Below are 27,543 nucleotides of genomic sequence, written 5' to 3' on the forward strand. Positions count from 1 at the left end.
GTTTACAGATATAGGGGCAGGCGACGGCCTTGTGATATTATTGCTGACTGTTAATCCCAAGACCTAGATTCGAATCCCACCATGGCAGATTGTGGATTTTTATTTCAATAAAATCTGGAATGAAGAGTGTAATGATGACCATGAATCCATTGCCAATTGTCGTAAAAACACCTGGTTCACCAATGTCCTTTGGGGAAGGAAACTGTCAACTTTACCTGGTCTAGCGAAAATATGACTCCAGACCCACAACAATGTCGTTGACTCTTAACTGCCCAGTGAACAATTGGGAATAAGCAATAAATCCTTATCCGATGAATGAATTTAAAAATGAATGATCCAATGATTCAGTGTACTTTTAGCTAAAGTGCAAACCTCTGTGAAAATGCAGACTCAGTGAGGCTGATTCGTGATTAATGGTTGAGCTCACAGTCCTTTAAGACATTAAAAAAGGGAGAAACTTTCTCAGAAAGAATAGTGCAGAATACTGTTCCCAGTGTGAATTCTTATTTTCTCCTACATTTTACTGCAGGTGAAAATCCATCTGCTGGTGTAGATATATTTTTGTGAAATCAACGTCAGTGTTGCACATGATCAACAGAGAAACTAAGGATCTTATTACTGATTATTCTTAATTCAAGCTCCTTTCCATTTTGCATCTGGGCATATTTTTCATTTCTTTGCAGGATATGGGCTAGGTCAGCATTTAATACCCATCCCTAATTACCCTTGAAAAGATGGTGGTAAGCTGCTGTTTGAACAACTGTATATTGTATACTGTGTGGTATAGGCACACTTCCAGTAGGGAGTGTACTGTTAGGGAGCAGAAGTAATTCCAGAATTTTGGTGCAGCGACAGTAAAGGATCAGTGAGATAGCTCCAAGTCAAGATGTTGTGTGACTTAAAGGAGAACCTCCAGGCATTGGTGCTCCTATGCATCTGCCCTTCTAGGTGGTCGAGATCATGGGTTTGGAAGGTGCTGTAAAAAGATCTTTGGTGAAATGCTGCAGTGCATCTTTTCTGTGGTGCACACTACTACCTCTACGATGCTAATGGTGAAGGGAATAAATGTTCAAGTTGGTGCCAGTTAGTGGGCCATTCTGTCCTGAAGAGTGTTGAGCTTCTTGTGTGTTGATGGAGCTACACTCATCTAGGCAAGTGGGGAGCATTCCATCATACTCCTGAATTGTGACTTGCAGATGGTGGACAGACTTTGGGGAGTCTGGAGGTGAGTTATTGTTGCAGAATTCCTAGCTTTTATCTTGCTCTTTAAACTGAATTTTTGGTTCCTTTATGAAATTTTACTTGTCTGAAATGTTTGCCCTTGGAATAGTTACGTGATGCAAGGAGAATTCTGAAGTATTGTGTCTCAAGTGCAGTGAGGCCTTGATGGTGTTAAGTGAAAGAATTTGGGCATAAAACGATATGTCATTTAGATAGAAAATTGTACTCATCAATGTATTTGAATATTTCACATTGAAAATACCTTTTTTTAAAGAATCGAAAAGCTTGTGGTGGAACATAATTCTGGTAATTGTGTGTAAATCTGAACTGTTTTTGTTAGTGTTTTGAGGTGCAATCGCAAAGTTAATATTCAGAACAATATTTTCTGCATTTCATAAAAGAAATAGTAACTAATATTTCATTTTCCAAACAAAGATAATCATTAAGAATAAGAATTCCATTTTTCCAAGGGTCTCAGATGAAAGGAGGATAGAGAATTTTATGAAATTATTCCCTTTTTAAAATATTGCATTGTAATCTGAAGAGTTTCAGGCAAGAAATTTATACAAAATGAACTCAGGGAATTCTGGGGAAACTCAGCACATCTGGCAGCATCAGTGGAGAGCACCAACATGTCTCCTGCCCACAAGAGGATCAAACATCCTGGACCACAACTACACAACCATCAAAGACACCTATCGCTTTATCCCCTGTTTAGACAGCAGAAAATCAAATCACAACGCTCTGTTCTGCCTTCCAGCTTACAAACAGAAGTTGAAACGGGAGGATCCTTCACATAAAGTAGTACAATGCTGGTCCAAGGCAGCAGAACAGTGTCTCAGGGACTGCTTGGAAGAGGTGGACCAGACTGTATTCAAGTACTCAGTGGAAAATCCAGGTGAATATGCCACCGCATCACAATTTCATTAGCAAATACGTGGAGGATTGCATGCCAACGAAGTCAATGTAGGTGTTCCCCAACTGGAAACCTTGAACAAACCGGGAAATCCACTCTGAAGACCAGGTGTGCAGCATTCAGGTCGAACAATCCAGACCTCTGCAGAAAATCCAGATATGACTTCTGCAAAGCTATCAGAGATGGCAAGAGGCAGTACTGACCAAATCATAGGCCTAAACCAGCCATACGGATACCCGCTAGGCAATGCCAACTCAATGTAACAAGAAACAAAATGAAGCAGAGCAAGATAGCAGACAAAAACATAACTCTCTCTGATGTGCTCAATGCTTCCTATGTTCGGTTCGAGCAGAATGCCAATGGCGCAATGTCACCTACCCCTACAACTCCTGATGGACTTGTTCTTTCCATCACTGCTACAGACATCCGTTCGGTTTTCCTGAGAGTCAACCCAAGGAAAGCGACGGGCCCAGATGGAGTCCCCGACTGTGCACTTACATCCTATATGGACCAGCTGGGGGAGGTATTCACTGACATCTTCAATCTCTCCCTCCTACAAGCCAAAATCCCCACCTTCTTCCAGAAGACCGCAATCATCCCAATCCCAAAGAAAGCACTTGCAATATATTTTTATGACTACCGCCCAGTGGCTCTGACCCCCATAATCATGAAGTGCTTCGAGACATTGGTCATGGCCTCCCAGTCTGCCTCGATCCCCTGCAATTTGCCTACTAGTGGAACAACAGCAGACACCATTTCCCAGCCTTGCACTCATCCCTGGAACATCTAGATAACAAGGACACCTATGTCAGACTCCTATTCATCAATGAAGTCTAGATTAGAGTGGTGCTGGAAAAGCACAGCAGGTCAGGCAGTATCCAAGGAGCAGGAAAATCGACGTTTGGGCAAAAGCCCTCCTATTCATCAACGTCAGCTCTGCCTTCAATGCCATAATCTCAAAACTCGGACACCTTGGTCCGGCTCTGCCTTCTGGATCCTCCGCTTCCTGACCCATAGACTACAATCAGTAAAGATAAACAACTGCACCTCCTCCACGAGAACCCTCAACACTGGAGCCCCCTAGAATGTGTTCTCAGCTCCCTTCTGTACTCCCTGTACACCCACGACTATGTCACCAAATTCTGAACAAGTTTGTTGATGACAGCCATTCTACCATGGTGGGATGGCTATCAGACAACATTGAGTCAGAATATAGAAAGGAGATGGAGGGCTTGGTGTTGTGGTGCAGTAATAACAAGTTCTCGCTTAATGTCAGAAAAACAAAAGAACCGATCAAGGACGCCAGGAAGAAAGAAGGAGAACGTGCCCCTGTCTACATCAATGGAGCCAAAGTTAAGAGAGTTGAGAGAACCAAGTTCCTACTGACAGTCTGTCCTGGTCTTCCCACATATATGCAACGGTCAAGAAGCCACAACAACTCATCTGCCTCAGATGGCTTAGGAAATTCGGCATGTCCATAAAGACCTCACCAGCTTTTACTGAGGCACCATAAGAAACATACTCTCTAGGTGCATAATTGCCTAGTATGGCAGCTGCTCTGCCCAGGATCGGAAGAAACTACAGAAGGTTGTGTGCATAGCCCAGCCAACTTCCCATTCATGAACTCCATTTATACTTCTTGTTGCCGTGGAAAGGCTACCAACATCATCAAAGACCCCTCCCACACTGATGATGCTCCCCCACAATCTTTTCTGTCAGACATAAGATACAACAGCTTGAATACAGACACATGAACCGGTTCAAGAACAGTGTCTCCCCAGCATTATTAGCCTGCTAAATGAATGCTCTAATTTAAAATAATGTTGATCTTGCTAATGTTAATCTTGCTTTGCACACCGCCTGTGCAGTGTGACTTGTATGCCTCACTCTGTCTAAGCAGTCTATGATCTGGATGTCCTTGTTTGCTATGATCTGCCTGTACTGCTTTTCACTATACTTAGGTACACATAACTACAATAAACCAAATCAAATCAAAATGGAGTTAATGTTTCGAGTCTGGCATGACTGTTCTTCAGTTCAGAACTTGGACTCACCAGACCTGCTGACTTTCTCGAGCATTCCACCACCCACAGTATTTTAGTTTTGTAAGCTATTTATATCCTTATTGAAGAAGCTACATCTTTATATTGTTCAATTCTTGTTTATTAGAGACATTCTGAAATTTAAACCGCTGTCCAACGCAATTACTATAACAGTAATCACTGGAGATTATTATGATGAACAGCTTCCTGAACATTTGAATAAGGTAAGAACTATATTGTAATGAATGGTTGGTGCTCCGGTTTCTTCCCACAGTCCAAAAAAATGTGCAGGTTAGGTGAATTGGCCATGCTAAATTGCCTGTAGTGTTAGGTGAAGGGGTAAATGTAGGGGAATGGGTCTGGGTGGGTTGCTCTTCGGAGGGTCGGTGTGGACTTGTTGGGCCGAAGGGCCTGGTTCCACACTGTAAGTAATCTAATCTAATCAATCCTTTTAACCTGCTGAAGATCAGAAAAAACTATTTGAATTCAGGGTAGAAGTCCGTTTGGACTTGTGTAATAATTTATATGTTTATGCAACACTTCACACAGCAGCAAATAAGTGGCAGGGTTGTAAGGCAGTAGTCTCATTAAAGGAAGATGTCTCACTCTGAAAATAATGTGGTGATCTGAATTTATTAAGAGTATTGTAGTGATTGGAACAAGATCAGCCAGGTGGACCTCTCAGAATATAAATTCTCTGATGGGGCTGTTAACCTGGTCCAAACAGGGAGTCCTGGTTGACAGATATAAACAGGAGGTTCAGGGCTTATGTTCACTTCAGGAGTCGGCTCTGAGCTAGCTGGGTCAGTGTCGTGTGCTATGCACATGTAAATAAAGGGTGAATGAGTGATGGTATATTGGCTTTCATAGAGTTATTTTAGTGGCGACAAGAGGAAAATGCGCCCCTGAAGTGATTTGCTCGCAACAATTGCCATTGAGTTGGGGTAAGTATTTCTGGCAACATGCCGCTATTTGGGAAGGTTGACTAGTTCAATCCTGCCATCGAAGACCAGGCCCAGTACATGGAAAGAATGCATTATTTTTAGTGGCAAATGACATTGTGGTAGATGAAAAGTAATAAATAATTCTCCTGACTGCTTGTGGATCCACAGCTTTTTCAGTTATTAGAACCCTAATTTACTGTGAGTGGCCGGATATTCAAAGCTTTCAAGAATTGATGGATTTAGCCAAGGATTATTACAACTCCAAGCCACATCTAGTTCTGAAACTATTGGTTTTACTTGGCAGTTTGAGAACCAGGGAATCCATATTGTGATTTTTGCTGAGGTTAAGATGACTGCCAGAGGTATGTGTTTAACCCACAAGAGGTGCTGAGAGACTGGTTGTAGAATTAATGATGTGACCATGCAAAAGCACCTAATAACTAAAGCCGAGCTGGACTTCAAACGGGCAGTGCCACTGGCTTTGTCATTCGAAAATGCTGCAAGTGGAGCATCTGAGTTACAGATTATTCTGATGAATGGGGACACCCTCACCAGACTGACTGAGCTTGGGAATCACTACTTGAGTGAAGGCAATTACATAGCTTTACTCAGGACATATCCTGAACAGAGGGACTTTAGGTCAGCCCACGCCAAACCCAAAACAAACTGAAGCCTTGGCCAAATGATTAATCTTTTCTCAAGGATCTGTGCAGGCATGCCTTTGTAGTTGCTGGCAGTTAGCAGACTTGAAACAGCAAAAGAGTCCCACCAAACTTAAACTGAGTAAAAGAACTCATTGGCTGGTACCCAGGAGAGTGCACATCCTGGAAAGTCCACCTTCAACTAGTTTGAAACAGTTAAGATTGCTTAGCAATATCCAAATCAAACCATTCAAAATAAACATTTATTTGGTCACCGAGTTCTAATAGAGGTTGATATTGTATCAGTGATTGCAGAACCAGTCTTTACCAAGATTCATTCTCCAATCCTTAAGTGTGCGCAAGACTTCGGCCAGCCTGTGAATCTATACCGGGGAACTACTGCAGGTTAAGGGAACAACTTCAGTTCGAGTCTCTTATGAGAAGCAGCTGGTTCAATTACCACTGATTGTAGTAATGGCTCAGGCCCAATCTTAGAGTGAAATTGGTTGAGAAAGGTTAACTTGATTGGCTCAACATTCTTCAATTTAAAAATGGCTGCCTGACTGAGTCCAAGTTAAATATGTGGAAGATTTTCAGAAAGGTCTTGGGACTATGAAAGGGACTAAGATTACCTTACATGTTGACCAAGAACCAGTTCCACTATTCTGCAAGGTCTGCCTAGTGCTATCTGCCACACAGTCAAAAGTAGAGGCAGAAATCAAGAAGCTGGAAAGTGATGGAAACATCAAATGTAATAGTTTACAGAATGGACAGCACCAGTCATACCAACTGTGAAGCCAACAAGTTGGTTTGCCTTTATGTGGATTTCAAACATGTCATAAACTGTGTTTTGCAGCTCTCCATAGAGGACTTGTATGCAAAACTGGCTGCCCTTCATAAAGCTGGATATGAGCTAAGCAAACTTGCAGTTTTGAATAGATGAGGATTCCCAGAAGTACGCTACAATTAATACCCAGAAGAGTTTGTACTAATATACAATATACTTCCTTTTGGGTTATCATTAGCCTGTACCATTTTTCAGTAGATGATTGAGAATATTTTACAAGCTCTACCCCAGTTCACCATTTATCTGGATGACATGCTAATAACTGGGAAGGCTAATCAATTGCATTGAGAGCACTTGGACATGGTGCTTAAGTATTTCTCTAAAGTGGGTGTCTGCCTTGGAAGGGACAAATGTGTGTTCTAGGCACCTCAAATGGGCTACAAAGTTGACAAGACCAGGTTACATCTGTTGGAAGACAAAGTGAGTGCAATCAAAGGTGCCCCAGCTCTCATATCTGAACTGGAGCTTAGGTCTTCCCTTGGGTTGGTGAATTATTACAGAAAATTCATATGTAAACACCCTTACACTAGCTATTAAAAAAGGATCGGTCTTGGAATTGGTCCCATAGCCAAGACGTAGCCTTTAAGGAAGTGAAAAAGCAGTTAATGTCATCTAAGGTCTTGGCACATTACGATCGCATACGATCTCAACGGACATGAACACCCAACAGCATATGCTTCCCAGACTTTGGCAAATGTCAAACAAAGATATGCCCAGAAAAGAAAGGTTTGGCGGTCATCTTCGGTGAGAAAGTTCCATCAATACTTTTATGGAAGTAAATATCTAATAGTAATGGACCACGAACCCTGCTAGGGCTATGTAAAGAGGATATGGTCATGCCGCCACAAGAGAGTCTGCTCTGGTTTTAAACTTTATGGCTAGCCTTCCGGCTACCACTGACAATATCAGACTGTGGACACATAAAAGATCCTGTCTTGGTGTTTTGCAGTGAATAGAGTAATTGTGGATTGGGAGAAAGGAAGTTAGAATTTGGTATTTGTAAAATTGTAAAAAGCCGGTAGGGACGGTGGGGGGTGGGCAAAGGGATGGTTTCTTTAAAAGATGGTGCTTTTTATTTGGTGCTTAGAGTTAAAATAGATATCCATGAGCAACTTTAAGTTTGCAGGAACAGGGAGCACCTGAAGTGAAACATTTGTCTTGAAAAGCCGTGCAGTTAGCAAGCCAACCAGCAGTTTTTTTTTTCTCAAGGCAGCAGGTTTTGAATTTAACCAATTAGTTTGAACCAAGCACCTAGATATCAAAAACCTATTAAATTTAAATATGATGGCTTTCACAACATAGGACTAATCCTATTGTAAGAAATTTTTGTCATCAAGAGTATAAAAGGCCGGGACAGTTAGACAAAGACCCCAGAGTTAACTGTCATCTGCCAGAGATAAGAGTCCTTAACTCTAGAGAGACCAATTGACTCTCTCAGTCACCTGTATATGACAGCAAGCATCATAGAACAGTACAGGACAGAACAGGCCCCTCAACCTTCAATGTTGTGCCAGTCTCTTACACTGCTGTAGGATCAGACTAACGTACAGACCCTTCATTGTACTATCTTCCATGTGCCTATCCAAGTGTCCATTCCACGCATCCACCGCACTCTCTGTAAAGAACCTACCTCTGACATCTCCCTAAAAACCTTCCTTCAATTACCTTACAATTATGCCCCCGAGTGATAGACATTTCCACAATGGGAAAATGTCTGTGGCTATCCACTTTATGCCTCTCAACATCTTGTCCACCTGTGTCAAGTCACCTTTCATCCTCATTGCTCCATTGAGAAAAGCCCTAGCTCCCTCAACCTTTCTTCATAAGACATGCCCTCCTGTCCAGGCAGCAACCTAGTAACTCTCCTCTGCACCCTCTCTCAAGCTTCCACATCTTTCCTGTAATGAAACAACCAGAACTGAACACAATATTCTAAGTGTGGTCTAGCAAGTGCTCTGTAGAGCTGCAGCATAAACTCAATCCCCCTGCTAATGAAAGCCAACACACCAATACGCCTTCTTAAAAACCCTATCAACTTGGGTGGCAACTTTGAGGGATCTACGGACATGAACCCCAAAATCCCACTGTTCCTCTTCACTGCCAGGTATTCTGCCTTTAACTCTGTATTCTGCATTCAAATTCAATCTTCCAAAGTGCACAACTTCACACTTTTCCAGGTTGAACTCAATCTGCCACTTATCAGCCCAGTTCTGCAACCTGCCAATGTCCTATTGCAACCTACAATAGTCCTCCACACTATTCACAACTCCACCAAACTTTGTTTTGTCAGCAAACATTCCACTTCCACTTCCACTTGCTCATCCAAGTCATTATAAAGATCACAAAGAGCAGAGGTCCCAGAACCGATCCCTGTGGAACACCACTGGTCACCGAGCTCTAGGCTGAATACTTTCCATTTACCATCACCCTCTGTTTTCTATGGGCCAGCCAATTCTGTATCCAGACAGACAAATTTCTCTGTATTCCATGCCTCCTTACTTACTGTATGAGCCTACCATTGGGAACCTTATCAGATTCCTTTTAAAATCCATATACACCACATCCACTGCTCTGCCTTCATCAATGTTTTGTCACATCCTCAAAGAATTCAATCAGCTTTGTGAGGTAGGACCTGCCACTCACAAAACCATGCTGACTAACTTTAATCAAACTATGATTTTCTAAATAATTATAAATCCTGTCTCTCAGGATCCTCTCCAATACTTTGCCCACCACTGACATAAGACTGACTGGTATGTAATTCACAGGGTTATCCCTTTTCCCTTTCTTGAACAAGGGAGTAGCATTTGCCACCCTCCAATCATCTGTCACTACTCCAGTGGACAGTGAGGACACAAAGATCATCACCAAAGGTGCAGCAATCTCTTCCCATCAGACCCAGGGGATTTATCTATCATTATGCATTTCATAATTTTCAGCACATCCTCCTCCCGAACATTAACCTTTCTGGCTGATCAGTCTGTTTCACGCAGTCCTCACTCATGTTGAGGTCCCTCTCAGGAGTCAATACTAAAGAAAAGTATTCATTAAGAAAATCCCCTACTTCCGACTCCAGGCACAAGTTCCTTCCATTATCCCTGATTGGCCTTCCCCTCTCACTAGCCATCCTCTTGTTCCTCACATAACTGTAGAATGCCTTGGGGGTTTTCCTTAATCCTACCCGTTAAAGCTTTAAAGACAGAAAAAGGCATTACTGACATAAGAATCAGAGGATTTTTTCCTGACAGAAGAACGACAGAGGAGGCACAGAAATGACAGAGAAGACATGCACATAATTAGATTCTTGTTTTGTTTGGGAATAGTTAGCTATTAGAAGGGCTTTTTTCCATTGGTTAATAGTTTAGTTCATTTGTTCACTGGTGGAGTTAGATAAATCAATTGTTAATGGTTGATTTTAATGTGAGTGTCTTGTTTAATCGCTAGAAGTTGCTGAACAGCAGGGTGAGGCACTCCCCTTCGGATATTTTGGTTTTCATTCTCAGAGGGGATCAATGTATGTTTTATAATATAGGTGGTGATGGGGGAAACAAAATGGCTATCACAACCAGAATATCCAGACCTAGTGAGACTAGATCATCATCAATGACAGCATATTGTTATAAGTAGCAAGGATAATTGACCCTAGCAAAGATTGCCGCCAGATACTTGATGAACTCCACCAAGCATTTCCAAATTAAGATGTTAGTAATAAGTTATGTCTAGTGGCCAGGATTGGATGCTGACATAGCCGCTTTGGTGGGGCAATGCCCATAGTGCCGATAAAGGCAATCCTGACCACCAGCAACTCCCCCACATTTATAGAATGTCTGGGTAAACCATGGATTTTGTTACACGTTGACTGTCATGGGCTGTATGTTTTTAGTCATTGTGGACACCCACTCAAAGCAATTGCACATGCACGGAGTTCATTCGTCAAACTTAAGGACGATGATTGAAAAGTTGCAAGTGTCTTTTTCAGTACATGGACTCCCAGAGGTGTTTATCACAGACAATGGGCAATCATTTACCAGTAGGGAATTTGAGTATATCCTAAAGTCAAATGACATTTCGCATGTAAGGATAGCTCCGTACCATCCATGGTTCAATGATCTGATGGAAAGAGCTGAAGGCAGGCTTAAAGAAGCAGCCTACAACTTCACTCGATAAAAAATGTGTTTGATTATAGGGTTACCCCTCATGCAACTACAGGGACAGTTCCAGCAGAGTTGCAAATGGGGAGAAGACACCACACCAGGTTAAATCTGATTTTCACAGACTTTGGAAAAGGTACAGGGTTGAAACAACATCAGGAATACTAATACTGGATATACAACTCAATGCGAGTGAGACAGTTTAATTCAGAGGATGAAGTTTAGCGTTAAAACCTTGAACCAAGGGCATGAGTAAGAGACATAGAACATAAAATATTACAGTGCAGTACAGGCCCTTTGGCCCTCGATATTGCGCCAATCTGTCATACCAATCTGAAGCCCATCTAACCTACACTATTCCATGTACGTTCATATGCTTGTCCAATGACGACTTAAATGTACTTAAAGTTGGTGAATCTACTACCGTTGCAGGCTAAGCATTCTCTTACTAATCTCTGAGCAGAGAAACTACCTCTGACTTCTGTCGTATATCTATCACCCCTCAATTTAAAACTATGCCCCCTCGTGCTCGCCATCACCATTCTTGAAAAAAGGCTCTCCCTGTCCACCCTATCTGACCCTCTGATTATCTTATATGTCTCTAGACCATCTTACATGGTCAAGATAAGGCCAGGTCTCGTGATGTACAATATTCAGGTTGGAGAGGTGGTCCTGAATGAGCATGTGGACCAAATGAAGGCTGTAATCTTGCAAATGGGGCAGGAGCAAAACATATCCAATCCCTCAAACCATCCAGCAAGGCTGTCAGAACCTGTGGTTTCACGCCTCTGCCTAGTCGACGCAACCTCAGAGTCTGATATGGATATGACAGATATCACAGTCTTGATGCCATTACAGCCTGAAGATTCATTTTGGCCGAGATGCCATGGGTGTGAGAGGTAGACTACAAGGCAGTATCCGAAGCAGAGTCAGAGGAACCAGACCTGGTGTGAAAACACTCCGGGGAAACTATAGGGAAAAGAATAGGCCTCCTTAGAGGGGTAGAGATGTAGTGATTGGAATGAGGTCAGCCAGGTGAACCTCATCGAATAAGTTCCTCGATTGGAGATGTTAACCTGGTCCAAATTTGTCCAACCTTTCCTCATCGCTTATACCAAACCAAGCACTGTCCTGGAAAAGCTTTTATCTATCCTCGACAAAGCCTCTACATCGTTCCGGTGGTATAATGACAAGAATGTGACCAGTCTAAATTCTATACAGCTGCAACATGACTGGCCAGTTTTCATATTCTTTATTCCAACCAGTGAAGGTAAGCATGCCATTTGTCTTCTCAACCACCTTATCCATTAGTGTTGCCACTTACAGGTCACTGTGAACCTGTACATTTAGGTCCTTCTGTAGGTTAATGCGTCTAATGGTTCTGCAATTTACTGTATACTGCCTTCATGCATTAACTCTTCCAAAATGCATTATCTTACATTTATCCAGATTAAATTCATCTGCTGTTTCTTTTCCCAAGTCTCCAGCCCACCTATTTCTTACTGTATCTTCTGGCAATCCTCCTATCCACAGACTCCCTCAATCTTTGCGTCATCTGCAAGCTTACTAATCAAGACCATTTGTATTCTCCTTCAAGTCATTCATATAACAACAGGTGTACAAGCACTGATCCCTGCAGAACATCAGTAGCTACAGATCTCCAGTCAGAAAAACAGCCAGCCACTGTTGCTTTCTGTCTTCTTTGACCAAGCCTGTTCTGCATCCATCTTACCAGCTCACCATGGATCCCAAGTGATTAGCTTTCTGTATCAGCCTGCCATGAGGGATCTCGTCAAAGGCCTAGCTAAAGTCCATGTAGACAACACCCATCGCCCCAGCCTCAATCGATTTTGTCACTTCCTCCAAAAACTCAATCAAACTTGTGCAGCCTTCCCTGCACCAAGCCATGCTGCCGATCACTAACTATCATATTTTTCTAAATTTGAATGTATCCTGCCCCGAAGAACCTTCTCCAATAATTTCCTCATTGCTGACTCACTGGTGTTTAATTTCCCAGATTATCCCTGATGTCCTTCTTAAACAAAAGAGCGACATTGGGTATTTTCCTTGTGGACCTCTCCTGTGACTAAAGAGGATACAAATTTTTCATACAAGGCCTCAAGCATTCTGGCATACATCCCATCAGGCCCTGGGGGCTTGTCTACCATAATGCTTTTCAAAACACCCAACATCAGCACTTTTTCGATCAACATGTCCTGGGAAGGTAGTGAAGGCTAGAAAAAACGCAACCTTTAAAAAGTATTTGGATGAGTATTTTAAATATCGTAACATTCAAGGATATGGTACAAGTGCAGGAAATTGGGTTAGGTTGTTGGTTAGCTCGCTAAGCTGCTTGTTTATTGTGCAGATGTTTCATCAGTGTGACTGCCGTGAAGTGCTGTTGTTCGGTCTTGCTTGATTTTTAGGTGGTCCAATCTGTTGGGGTGAGTTTCGCTTCCGGGTCTTCTCAGCAGCCGTTTGTAAACTGGGTCTATCTCTATCTCTATGTCAAAAAGTATGGCACTGGAAAAGCACAGCCAGTCAGGCAGCATCCAAGGAACAGGAAAATTGACGTTTCGAGCATAAGCACTTCATCAGGAATGTGGGAGGGGGGTTGCCCAAGTGGGCTGAGAGATAAATGAGAGGGCTGTGGTAATGCTAGGGGGAAGATGGTTGGGAATGCGATAGGAAGATTAAGGTCGGGCATGATGATGATAGGTTGAGCGGAGGGTGAAGCGAATAGGTGGAAATGAAGACGGACAGATAGGGTGGTGCCGAGTTGGAGGGCTGGATCTGGGATAAGGTGGGGGGAGGGAAATTGAGAAAACTGGTGAAATTGACATTGATCCAGTGTGTTTGGAGGATCCCAACGCAGAAGATGGGGCGTTCTTCCTCGAGGTGTCGGGTGTCACTTCTAAACCTTCTTCTCTCCAACAAAGACAATTATGTTCCCTCAGACTTTCCTCGTAAGACCTTCCTTCCATACTAGGCAACATCTTAGTAAATCTCCTCTGCAGCCTTTCCAAAGCTTCCACATCCTTCCTATAATGTAGTGACCAGAACTGCACGCAATACACTAGGTGTGGCCGCACCAGTGTCTTCTACAGTTGAAGCATGACCTTGTGACTCCGAAACTCAACCCCCCTACCAATAAACACAAAAACACCATATGCCTTCTTAACAATCCTGTCAACCTGGGTGGCAACTTTCAGGGATTTATGCACCAGACACAAAGATCTCTCTGTTCATCTCCACTGCCAAGAATTTTACCATTAGCGCAATATTCTGCATTCCTGTTACTTCTTAAAGTGAACTATCTCACACTTGTCTGTATTAAACTCCATTTGCTACTTCTCAGTCCAGCTCTGCATCGTATCTATGATCCTGTGCAACCCACGACATCCTTCAACACTGTCCACAACTCTGCCTACCTTAGTGTCATCTACAAGTTTACGAACACATCCTGCTATGCCCATTTATAAAAATGACAACAGCAGTGTCCCCAGAACAGATCCTTGCAGCACACCACAAAGTAGTTGAGCTCCAGGATGAACATTTCCCATCAACCACAACCCTCTGTCTTCTGATCCAATTTCTGATCCAAACTGCTAAATCACCATCAATCCTGAAACTTCATATTTTGTGCAATAGCCTACCATGTGGAACCTTATCAAATGCCTTACTGAAGTCCATAGACACCACATTAACCGGCTTACCTTCATCCACCTGTTTTGTCACCTTCTTGAAGAACTCAATAAGTTTAGTAAGGCGCAACCTACCCTTCACAAAACCATGTTAGCCATCCCTAATCAAATTATCCCTTTCCAAATGATTATAAATCCTGTCTCTTATAACCTTTTCCAACACCTTACCCACAACCAAAGTAAGGTGCACTGGCCTATAATTACCTGGGTTGTCCCGATTCACCTTAAACAAGGGAACAACATTTGCTATCCTCCAGCCTTCTGGCACTACCCCTGTCCACAATGATGGCATAAAGATTGAAGCCAAAGACTCTGCAGTCTCCCCCCGGCTTCCCAGAGAATTAATCCCATCCGGCCCTGGGGTCATATCTATTTTCAGATCTTCCAAAATTGCTAAAACCTTGTCCACCTCAATTGCATCTAATCTTGTAGTCTGTATCTCCGTATTGTCACTAACATTGCCCTTTTCCAATGTGAATGCTGATGAAAAGTATTCATCAAGCACTTGCCCTATGTCCTCAGATTCCACACACAACTTTCCACTACTATCTTTGATTGGCCCTAATGTTTCTCTAGTCATTCCTTTATTGCTGATATATCTATAGAAGACCTTAGGGTTTTCTTTGATCCTATCCACCAACAACTTTTCATGACCCCTCCTGACTTATAACTCTCAAGCCCCCTAACTGAGCCTTCACACCTCATCCTCACATAACCCTTCCTCTTCTTCTTGACAAGAGCTTCAACTTCTTTCATAAAGCATGGACCCCTCTCTCGACAACTACCTCCCTACCTGATAGGTGTATACTTATCGAGGACCCACAGTTCCTTGAATAAGTTCCACATATCAAGACTGTCCCTCCCATGCAGTTTCCTTCCCCATCCTATGCATCGTAAATCTTGCCTAATCGCATCATAATTGCCTTTCCCCCAGTTATACCTCTTTCCCTGCGTTATATACCTATCTCAGCCCATTGCTATTGTAAACATAACTGAATTATGGTCACTATCACCAAAGTGGTCATCAACCTCCAAATCTAGCACCTGGCCAGGTTCATTCCCCAATACTAAATCCAATATGGCATTGCCTCTTGTTGGCCCGTCTACATACTGTGTCAGAAAACCCTCCTGCACACATTGAACAAAAACTGACCATCTAAACGACTTGAACTTTAGTATTCCCAGTCAATATTGGAGAAGTTAAAGTCTCCCAAAACAATTACCCTATTATTCTCGTTCCTATGGAGAATCATCTTTGCTATCCTTTCCTCTATATCCCTGAAACAATTCGGAGGCCTGCAGAAACTCCCAACAGGGTGACCTCTCCTTTCCTGTTTTTAACCTGAGCACAAACTACCTCAGTGGATGAGTTCTCAAACATTATCTCAGCTGCTGTAATACTATCCTTGATTAACAATGCCCGCCTCTTTTACTATCTTCTCTCTTCTTGCTGGAACATTAAAATTGTGCAACAACCATTCCTGTCCCTCCTCTAGCCATGTGTCTGAAATGGCCACAACATTGAAATCCCAGGTATCAATCCATGCTGCAAGTTCACCCACCTTATTCCGGATTCTCATGGCAATGATGTACACACATTTCAAACCAAAATCCTGATTGCTGGTGTCCTCTTGCGACCTTGTAAACATATCCCTGACCTCACTACCCTCAACTTCCTGTACATTGGAAGTACAATTTAGATCCCCATCCTCCTGCTGCATTAGTTTAAACGCCCCTGAAGTACATTAGCAAATTCCACCCCCCCCCCCCCCCCACCCCCAGAATATTGGTACCCCCCAGTTTGGGTAAAGTCCATCCTGTTTGTAGAGGTCCCACCTTCCCCAGAAAGAGCTCCAATTATCCAAGAATCCAAAGCCCTCCTTCCTGCCAATCCCTGCAGCAATGTGTTTAGCTCCACCCTCTCCCTATTCCTCACTTCACTAGCACATGGCATGGACAACAAACCAGCAATAACAACTCTGTTTGATCTAGCTCTAAGCTTCCACACTAGTTCCCTGAATTTCTGCCTTAGACCCCCACCTCTCTTCCTATCTCTGTCATTGATGCCTCTATGGACCACGACTTGGTGTTGCTCCCCTTCCCTCTCAAGGATCCCAAAAACACGATCAGAGACATCATGAACCCTTGCACCTGTGAGGCAACGCACCAATCGTGAATCTCTCTAATTCCCATAAAACCTCCTATCTGTCCCCCTAACTATGGAGTGCCCAATAACCAAAGCTCTGCTCCTCTTCCTCCTTCCCTTCTGAGCAACAGAGACAGACTCTGCTCCAGAGATCTGTGTCCCATTGCTTACCCCTGGTAAGTCATCCTCCCTAACAGTATTCAAAACAATATACTTAGTTGTTGATGAGAACCACCACAGGAGATCCCTGCACTGCCTGCCAGTTCCCTGATGGTAACCCATCTACCTTCTTGACTATCTTCCTGCAACTCCTGTGAATAACCCATCCGCCTCCTGAATGATCCGAAGTTCATCCACATCCAGTTCCCTAACATGGTTCTCGAGGAGCTGAAGTTGGTTGCACTTCCCACAAATGAAGTCAGGAGAGACACTAGAGGTGACTCTTACCTCTCACATACTGTAGAATGAACATCCAACTGCCCTAACCTCCATTCACGCTATTCTAAATTCCCAAATAGACTACTAGGAAAAATATAAACAAATGAAACATGAACAAAAAGCATTTTGACCTTACCAACTGGCGCACAAAACTTTTTGTTTGGTAAAAGGAGTCGTGGAGGGAATGGTCTCTGCGGAATGCAGATAGGGGTAGGATGGAAATTTTTTTGAGTGATGGAGTCTGTTTGTAGGTGGCGGAAATGGCGGAGGATGATGCATTCTATCTGGAGTTGGTGGGATGGAAGGTGAGGACCATTCTGTCCTTATTGCGATTGGAGGAGTGGAGTTCAAGGGCAGAGGTGCAGGAAGTGAAGGAGATGTGCTGGAGGGCATTGTTGACCATGTGGGAAGGGAAATTGTGGTCGTTGCATAAGAGACCATCTGGTGTGTCCTATGGTGGAATTGATCATCCTGGCAGCAGATGTGGTGGAGGCAGAGGAATTTTGAGTAAGGGGCAGGGTGGCATCAGGTGTAGTCCAGGTAGCTGGAGTTGACAGGTGTGAAGTAGATGTCTGTGTTGAGTTGGTCAAGACGGAGAGGTGAACATGCCGAGGTGGCGCCGATGTAGCAGAGAAAAAAGTGCAGAATGGTGCCAGTGTAGCTGCGGAAGATGGATCTGATGAAGAGCTGGTGTCCATGCAGGTGCCCATGGCTACCCTTTTCATCTGGTCTATTTCTGTGTTTATTGATGGCCTTTTTGGTAGAAAACTAGCTTCCAAGAACGTTCTTGTATATCTCTGAACTCAGGGTGATATGACCAATGATTTATAGAGGTGCAGTGTCACTTCCTTGCTTTTATGCTGTAACTTAGTTGATCATGTTTGTTTTCACTTTGAAATGTATGTAATGTTGAGAGTGAGAATACATTTCTGAAAACCAGCCTCTGTCCAGGAAACGCCTGAAAAGCTGGATCATAGCTTGACGCCTTCATTCAGATAGAGATCAAAAGCAGACTGGCCCTGTCATTCTGCCTAATTTATTATAATCCTCCCATAATTTTGACCTCTAGTATATTTCAAAATTATGATTATGAACACTGTAAATTTCGAACAGAAAGTTAAATTCAGAGAATAAAATATAAAACTATGATTTATCAAACATTAAAGCATAAAGCATAAAATCTCATAACTGGATCTCAAAACTAAATTAATGTTAAAGGGCCAGAGTGGAGCATGTCAAAGTTCAAAGGATCTGGGAGAAGACTAGGCAATCGAGTAGTGATCCTGATCTTGGTTTCAAAAGCTTAAAGATTGTAGAAGGAACTAAATATTAGGGTGAATGGCTGTGAAGTCTACCCAAGTTTTGAGATCTAAAATGCGAGTTAAAGGCTACAGAATGTTGAGGATTTATAAACTAAGTGAAAAATTCCTGTACAGGATCAGAAAATTGCAAGGGCTATGACACAAATTTTTAATTCCTCTGTGGCCACAGCTTTGAAGGAATTCAAAACACTGAAAAGAGGGATAATAGCTAAGAAAGAGATGAGATAGGTTGCAATGAATGAAGAGGTTAAAGGTTTAAGATCGCCAAAACAATGCCTTTCAGATAAGAAACTGATTCTTGTATTGTTTTCTGCAGTGCACAGTAATTGTTAGAACCATCACACATATGGAGTACTGTATTTTCAAATGCTGACATATTTAAGGTTATATAGTGTGTCAAGTATTACAGAGGACCCAAAAGAGGAAAATAAACATCCTGGTGGTAGGTTGAGCATTGAAGGCAGAAGAAAGTTATCTTTGAAATCTCAAGCAGTCATGAAGCCAAATATATCACAGAAGTCAGGAGTGTGATGGAATACTCCACACTTATCTTTTGTGTAGCTCCAACGAAGCTCAAAAAGCTCAATCCTATGCAGTACAAAGCAGTCTACTTTTGTAGCAACCCACATAATTACCTACAACATTCAGTCCTGGTGCACAGTGGCAGTAATGTGTGCCCTCTGTGAACTGCACTGTTATAACCAGATCTCAATGAATCTCAAAGTGTTTGAGAGCCATTTACCTGCCTTGATGCCAACAAGGTTAATTTTAGAAGGATCTCTTCATTATGGATCCAAATGAGCTGATGTTTTCATAGCATAAAGAACAAAAGAGAAGTGTGGCACAGGAACAGGCTCTTTGGCCCTCCAAACCTGTGACAATCGTCATGCTCTAACTAAACGAAAAAATCCCTTCTGCCCTTAACTCAGTTCATATCTCTCTATTCCCTCCCTATTCATGTAACCATTCAAATGCCTCTTAAATGTCGCTGTTGTGCCTGCATCCATCACCTCTTCTGGCAGTGTATTCCAGGCTCCTACCACTCTCTACGTGAAAAACGTGCCTCATGCATCTCCCTTAAACTTTCCCCCTCTTAACTTGAACCTGTGCCCCCTTGTAATTGAAACTTTTTCGCCTCTAACTATCCACTCGATTTATGCCTCTCATAATTTTGTAGACTCCTCTCAGCCGCCATCTTTCCAGTGAGAATAATACTAGTCTTTTTAACCCTTCCTCACAGCCAATGTCCTAGAGACCAGGCAATATCCTGGTGAACCTTCTGTGCACTTTGTCCAAAGCTTCCACAACCTTCTGGTAATGTAGTGACCAAAACTGCACACAGTACTCCAAAAGCAGCCAAATATGGATTTTATTTGACTGCAACTTGGTTTGCTAACTCTTTTACTCCATGCCCTGGCCAGTAAAGGCAAGCATTGCATATGCTTCCTTAATCGCCTTGCCCACCTGTGTTGCCACTTTTAGGGAACTGTGAACCTGCACGCCCAGATCCGTCTGTTTATTAATGTTCCTAAGGGTTCTGCTAAATACAGTACAATTCACACCTAAATTTGGTCCTCTAAAATGGATCATTATGCATTTGTCTGGATTAAACTCCAAACGCCACTTCTGTGTCCAAGTCACTAATCCATCCATATCCTGTTGTATCATGTCATAATCATTGGCACTATCAGCAACTCCACCAATCTTCATGTCATCTGCAAACTTACTAATCAAACTACCCATGTTTTCCTCCAGATCATTTATATATGCTGCAATCAATAATGGACCTCAGACTGTTCCCCGTGGAGCACCACTAGTTATTAACATCCTTCCACTGGTACCCTCTATCTTCTATGACCAAGCCGGTTTAGCATCCATCTAGCCAGCCACCCTGAATCCCATCAATATTACCATGTGGGACTTTATCAAATGCCTTACTAAAGTCTAGATAAACTACATCCACAGACCTTCCCTCATCAATTATCTTTGTCACCCCTTGAAAAAATTCAGTCAGGTTCGTGAGACATGACCTTCTCAATTCAAAATCATGCTGCTTGACACTAACCAGTCCATTTTCTTCCAAATGTCTAAAAAGGAACCAACTTTATCCAGGCTTTCTTGAGTGAACTTATTAATTACTAAATTCAAGAAGTAATGGTAATGCTTAGTACAATCAGCAGAGTAAAAATAAGAGGTGAGGCTAAAAGAGGTTTAAGTGAGATTCAAGATGGCAGCAGTCTCAGCAGTCTGCTGTGTTAAGCTCTGTGCCATACCCTGGGCAAGGTGGGCTTCTATCCCCACCTTCCACTAGTCACTCCTGGGGAAAGTTGGTAGCTAAAAACCCCTTTAAATTTGAATTTAGAAGGTTTGGGAGTTAATGTGAAGACATCTGAGGGAAAAGGGCCTGGGGTGGGCAGCAAGCAGAGCACACCCCTACTATGTTGGGCACACCTGCAGCTGTTACTTGACTCTTGTGTGTGGCGCCCTTGGGTCCAAGGGAACAGCATGACTCCGTGAAAAGGTTGGGGAAGTACTGGAACCAATCACTTCCATACTGGCAAAGCATGAGCAGTAGATCCAGACCTTGGATCAGCATGTTGGAGCTGTGGAACAAAGGATGCCATGACGGAGAGCTCTGAGGGGTGGGTCCTAACCCTGGAGGCCAGGTTAGGGCCCTGCAGGAACAGGTAGACAAGGTCAGAGAAAAAACTTGTGAATTCTGGGCTTACCTGAGCGGAAGAAGAAGAAAACCTCACTGAATTCCTCGAGGGATAGATTCCGGAGCTGCTGGGCCTTGAAATCGAATCAGGCTGGGTGAGTGTGGCGCAAGCCTACCAAATCGCATTGCACAAGTCTGGGCCTAGTGTGACTCCAGCAGTACAAGGAAAATCATTTAATAATTGAAACAGTAAGAAGACTGGGAAAGAACTCACAAGCTTTGACTTATAAAAGCTCAAAAATAATGCTTTTTCATGACTTTTCCAGGGCTGTACTTAAGAACAGGAATGCCTTTGATGAGGTAAAGAAAAAAGTAAGAGATTTAAACATTCAATTTTCTCTGAAGTATCCGGCAGTGCTATGTGTTAGCTATGGGGGAACTATCTACAACAGCAACTCCATGGAAAAAATAAAAGAATTTTTGGACTCGCTGCGATGATAAACTCTGGCAGAGGAACACGGAGAAGAAGGGCCGTACGGACAATGGCATAATATGCCTTTTTTTTGTATCTTCTTTCTCCTTGATTTTTTTTTCCTTTGGGGGTCTCTGGTTTTATAAGCTTGATGTTGTGTTGGTAAAGAATCCGAAGGGTTTTATGTTATATGTGTTTGGAGGTTATTAGTTACAGAGCAACCTCAATTACCCGAATGAGATGGGCAGGCACTATTTGGTTCGGATAATTGATTATTCGGTTAATTGATTCATGCCTTTCCTCTGGGACTCAGAGTTTTCTGTTAAGTCTGCTCCCCATTCAGGAGACAAGGCAGCAGCACACTACGCGCGAGCCTCCACCCACCCCCCCAACCCTGTCCAACACTGGCTCCCCACCCACCCCCAACCCCGGCCCCCGACCACTGCCCAACCCTGTCCAACACTGCGCCCTGCCCCCAGCATCACCCTCCAACCCTGTTCAACACCGCCCCCCCCGTCCTACCCACACCCGCTCTCCCCCCAAACCCATCCAACATCGCCCCCTTCCCCCATCGCCCAACCCTGTCCAATACCGCCCCCCGCCTCTCATCACCTCCCCCCCCCCCCTGCCCCCCCCCAACTCCTCTCCGGGGTAGCCAGACTGGACACCAACAAGATGACGACTGCTGCTGCTGTTGCCTTTTGGGGGGGAGTCTCCAAATAATGCACGCACACACACACACACCCCTTTTTACTGTAAAGTTGGAACCTGTCAATGTTGGATAAATTGTCTGGGAACTAGGGTACATGCCTGTGTAGAACTCCAGGGAAAGTTTGTGGGGGGAGGGAGAGAGAGGGCGGGAGGTCAGTCATTTGGAGACAGTGCCTGGGATCCCATCAGCCCAGGACTGTTGTCAGCAGCATTTCAGTTAGCCGAGTTCACTATTAATCACTGTAACAAAAGACATGATCAGTGTTGGAAACACGTCTTTGAAGTAATGTTTCTATCAGGACCTCGAGATCTTTTTCAGATAATCCGATGTTCGGATAATCGATATTTGGATATTCGAGGTTCTTCTGTATTCTATTGTTCTGTTTTGCTGGGTGAGGAGTGGTTACTCCTTTGATGTAAAGATGTATGGGGCTGAGATGACGAGGGGGAGGGGTGGGCATCCATTGTTAACTGGTAAGAGAGTAAATAATGTTTGTTTTTCTTCCTTGGGTCTGGGCTGTGGCCTGAACTGGAAAGTGTTAGGTTGTGAAGTTGGGAATGCTCCCTATGGGCAAGGGAGATATCTCTGGAAAATTGTGCTTTTTGTGTTCAACTGTTTAATTTAGTAGTAAAGATTAGTTCTTTAGTTTTTATAGTTTTGATAGTGTTTGTAGGAATACTTTTTAGATTTGATAAAGCTCATTTTCTCTCCACTCGTCGCACATTGATTGGGCTTTTTCTTGTAGGGGGCCTCCGGACTGTAGGGTGCAGTCATGGCTAGCGATCTGTTCAGGTGGTGTACCTGGAATATAAAGGGAAGCCACTCCTCCATTAAAAGGAAAATGGTGCTGTCAAGTCTCAAGAAAGAAAGGGTTGACATTGTAATGTTGCAAGAAACACCTTTGAAAGATAGGGAACATCTGAAGCTACAGCAGGGGGGATATCATAGGTTATTCTTTTCTTCCTTTAATTCCAAGAGTAGAGAAGTGGCCATACTGATACAGAGAAATCTTCCATTTCAGATGACAGAGCAAATCAAAGATGAGTATGGATGGTTCATCATTCTTAAGGCGCTGATGCACTGAGAAGAGTATGGTGTTTTGGAAATTTATTGTCCCCCAGCACACCTTCTCAAGTTTTTAGTTGACTCAATCTCTAAGGTAATGGTGCTAGGGGTGCACTGTATGATTATAGTAGAATCGAGAGTATAACTACCTTGGACCATGCAGCAGTATATTTAGATGTTAAGACCAAAATTAGTGGAGTAGACTTATGGCAGTCGCACATGGATCCATTTCTGTTGAAGGATGACAACTTTGTTCAGTACGTCACAAGGGAGTTCAGAGTGTTTGGGACATCATCGGGGTACGGCCAGCAACCCATCAGTGCTCTGAGAGACCACCGAAGCATTCTTAAAGGGTGCGATTAGACAATAGACAATAGACAATAGATGCAGGAGTAGGCCATTCAGCCCTTCGAGCCTGCACCGCCATTCAATATGATCATGGCTGATCATTCCCAATCAGTATCCTGTTCCAGCCTTATCTCCATAACCCTTGACTCCACTATCTTTAAGAGCTCTATCCAATTCTTTCTTAAATGAATCCAGAGACTAGGCCTCCACTGCCCTCTGGGGCAGAGCATTCCACACAGCCACCACTCTCTGGGTGAAGTAGTTTCTCCTCATCTCTGTCCTAAATGGTCTACCCCGTATTTTTAAGTTGTGTCCTCTGGTTCGGCACTCCCCCATCAGCAGAAATATGTTTCCTCCTGCCAGAGTGTCCAGTCCTTTCATAATCCTATGCGTTTCAATCAGATCCCCTCTCAGTCTTCTAAACTCAAGGGTTTACAAGCCCAGTCGCTTCAGTCTTTCCGTGTAAGGCAATTCTGCCATTCCAGGAATTGACCTCGTGAACCTACGCTGCACTCCCTCAATAGCCAGAATGCCTTTCCTCAAATTTGGAGACCAGAACTGTACACAGTACTCCAGGTGTGGTCTCACCAGGGCCCTGTACAGCTGCAGAAGCACCTCTTTGCTTCTATACTCAATTCTTCTTGTTATGAAGGCCAGCATGCTATTAGCCTTCTTCACGACCTGCTGTACCTGCATGCTTGCCTTCATTGACTGGTGGACAAGAACACCCAGATCTCTCTGAACAGCCCCTTTACCTAATTTGATACCATTGAGGTAGTAATCTGCCTTCCTGTTCTTGCCACCAAAGTGGATAACCAGACATTTATCCACATTAAACTGCATCTGCCATGCATCTGCCCACTCACCTAACTTGTCCAGGTCACCCTGTAATCTCCTAACATCCTCATCACATTTCACCCTACCACCCAGCTTTGTATCATCAGCAAATTTGCTAATGTTATTGCTGATACCATCTTCTATATCATTTACATATTTTGTAAAAAGCTGCGGTCCCAGCACGGATCCCTGCGGTACCCCACTGGTCACTGCCTGCCATTCCGAAATGGAGCCGTTAATCACTACCATTTGTTTCCTATTAGCCAACCAATTCTCTATCCAATCTAGTACTTTGCCCCCAATACCGTGCGCCCTAATTTTACTCACTAACCTCTTGTGTGGGACTTTATCAAAAGCTTTCTGAAAGTCCAGGTACACTACATCCACTGGATCTCCCTCATCCATCTTCCGAGTTACATCCTCAAAAAATTCAAGAAGATTAGTCAAGCATGATTTCCCTTTCATAAATCCATGCTGACTCTGTCCTATCCTGTTACTATTATCCAGATGTGCCGTAATTTCATCCTTTATAATAGACTCCAGCATCATTCCCACCACTGAGGTCAGACTAACTGGTCTATAATTTCCTGCTTTCTCTCTCCCACCCTTCTTAAAAAGTGGCACAACATTAGCCGCCCTCCAATCTTCAGGAACCGACCCCGATTCTATTGAACTCTGGAAAATAATCACCAGCGCATCCACGATTTCGCGAGCCACCTCCTTCAGTACCCTGGGATGCAGGCCATCAGGTCCCGGAGACTTATCAACCTTCAGACCTAACAGTCTCTCCAACACCAAATCCTGGCAAATATAAATTCCCTTAAGTTCAGGTCCTTCAGCCACTGTTACCTCAGGGAGATTGCTTGTGTCTTCCCCAGTGAACACAGATCTGAAGTACCCATTTAATTCCTCTGCCATTTCTTTGTTCCCAGTAATATATTCCCCTGTTTCTGTCTTCAAGGGCCCAATTTTTGCCTAACCATTTTTTTTGCCTTGGACATACCTAAAAAAGCTTTTACTATCCTCCTTTATATTCTTGGCCAGTTTACCTTCGTACCTCATTTTTTCTCTGCGTATTTCCTTCTTACTAATCCTCTGTTGTTCTTTAAAAGCTTCCCAGTCCTCAGTTTTCCCACTTATCTTCGCTAAGTTATACTTTTTCTCTTTTAACTTTATATGTTTCTTTACTTCCCTCGTCAGCCACGGCCGCCCATGTCTCCTCCTGGGATCTTTCTTCCTTTTAGGAATGAACTGATCCTGCAACTTCTGCATTATACACAGAAATATCCGCCATTGTTCCTCCACGGTCTTCCCTGTTAAGGTATTGCACCATTGAACTTTGGCCAGTTGCTCCATCATAGCTCCATATTTCCCTTTATTCAACTGAAATATTGTCACTTCCGATTGTACCCACTCCCTCTCAAATTGCAGATTGAAGCTTATTGTATTATGGTCACTACTTCCCAATGGCTCCTTCACTTCGAGGTCACTGACCAATTCTGGTTCATTACACAATACCAGATCCAGAATCGCCTTATCCCTGGTCGGCTCCAGCACCAGCTGCTCTAAAAATCCATCTCTGAGGCACTCCACAAAGTCTCTTTCTTGAGGCCCGATACCATCCTGATTCTCCCAGTCTACCTGCATGTTAAAATCCCCCATAACAACTGTAGTAACATCTTTGCGACAAGCCAATTTCAGCTCCTGATTCAACTTACATTCGACATCCAGACTACTGTTTGGGGGCCTGTAGATGACTCCCATGAGGGTCTTTTTACCCTTAGGGTTTCGAAGCTCTATCCACACTGACTCTACATCCCCTGACTCGAGGTCCCCCCGCGCAAGGGACTGAATATCCTCCCTTACCAACAAGGCCACCCCACCCCCTCTGCCCGTCAGTCTGTCCTTACGATAGCACGTGTAGCCCTGAATATTCATTTCCCAGGCCCTGTCCCCATGAAGCCACGTCTCAGTTATCCCCACAATATCGTATCTGCCAATTTCCAAAAGAGCCTCAAGCTCATCCACCTTGTGTCTAATGCTTCGTGCATTCATATATAGAATTTTTAATTTGTTACTGCTCTCACCCTTCCCCTCAACCCTTATTTCACTCAACTTTACAGCATGATGCCTTTTCCAGTTTTCTGCCTCCTTGATACAGTTGTCTTTCTTGACTTCTCTTGTTCTAACTACCCCTTCAATTTCCTTTTTAAACATCCAGCTTGTCCCCTCCCCCCCGCTACTTAGTTTAAATGTAGCGGTGTTGCAGCAGAAAACCTGCCTGCCAGAATGCTGATCCCTGATCTATTAAGGTGCAAGCCGTCTCTCTTGTAGAATTTATGGTTACCATAAAATATACCCCAGTGATCCAAGAACTTGAAACCTTGCTTCCTGCACCAGTTCCCCAACCACGCGTTCAAGTCCATTATCTCCCGGTTCCTGGCCACACTAGCCTGAGGAACTGGAAGCAAACTGGAGATAACCACCTTGGACGTCCTGCTTTTTAGCCTTCTTCCTAGTTCTCCGAAGTCTCGCTGTAGTATGTTCATATTTCATTTCATATTTCATATTCAGCAGCAAGAGGGAGACGGAGCGGGGAGCAGCAGCGGATGCTCAATGCTCAGCTGAAGCAGCCGAATTGGCATACTACACCAGACCATCCATGGTTAAACTGCAGCAGATCACAGCTCTCTGGGCTGCTCTTGACTCAGTGTTTACACAAGCAGCGGAGAGAGGGGTCTCCTTTGCAAAGCAAAAGTTATTTGAATATGGGGCAAACCCAGGCAGATACCTGGCTTACCTAGCTAGGAAGAAAAGTCCCCCACAGTCCATTGTGTCTGTCAGAGAGAGAGCTGGCAATGTTATTTGTGAATTGAGTAAGATCAATGCCAGATTTCGGGAGTTCTGTACAGAGTTATACCAGTCAGAGAGATGTGGTGATGGAAATGTGAGAGTGGAGTGCTTTTTTGAAAACTTAGACCTCCCTGGTACAAATGCAATCAGGCCTCCCTTTTAAATGCACCTCTAGCAGTAGAGTAGGTGCAGGAGGCGGTAAGGGAGCTCCAGAGTGATAAGGCA

At 43.5% G+C, this 27,543-nt stretch overlaps 1 protein-coding gene across 4 annotated transcripts in view; it reads left to right on the plus strand.

Annotated features, from left to right (window-relative positions):
• Nucleotides 1–27,543, plus strand: part of LOC140477175 (uncharacterized) — a 218,748-nt gene that overhangs the window by 184,145 nt on the left and 7,060 nt on the right. The window contains exon 10 of one of the 4 annotated variants that reach the window (XM_072570597.1): nt 4,307–4,403. The exons of 2 other annotated variants lie outside the window; for them this stretch is intronic. In XM_072570597.1, the coding sequence (XP_072426698.1) occupies nt 4,307–4,403 (97 nt within the window). Of the gene's footprint in view, nt 1–1,981; nt 2,435–4,306; nt 4,404–27,543 lie in introns of those variants that run through there. One more of the 4 variants, XM_072570599.1, reaches the window with a different exon arrangement.

The sequence above is a fragment of the Chiloscyllium punctatum genome, chromosome 5 (assembly GCF_047496795.1).
Source record: "Chiloscyllium punctatum isolate Juve2018m chromosome 5, sChiPun1.3, whole genome shotgun sequence".
Classification (NCBI taxonomy): Eukaryota; Metazoa; Chordata; class Chondrichthyes; order Orectolobiformes; family Hemiscylliidae; genus Chiloscyllium; species Chiloscyllium punctatum.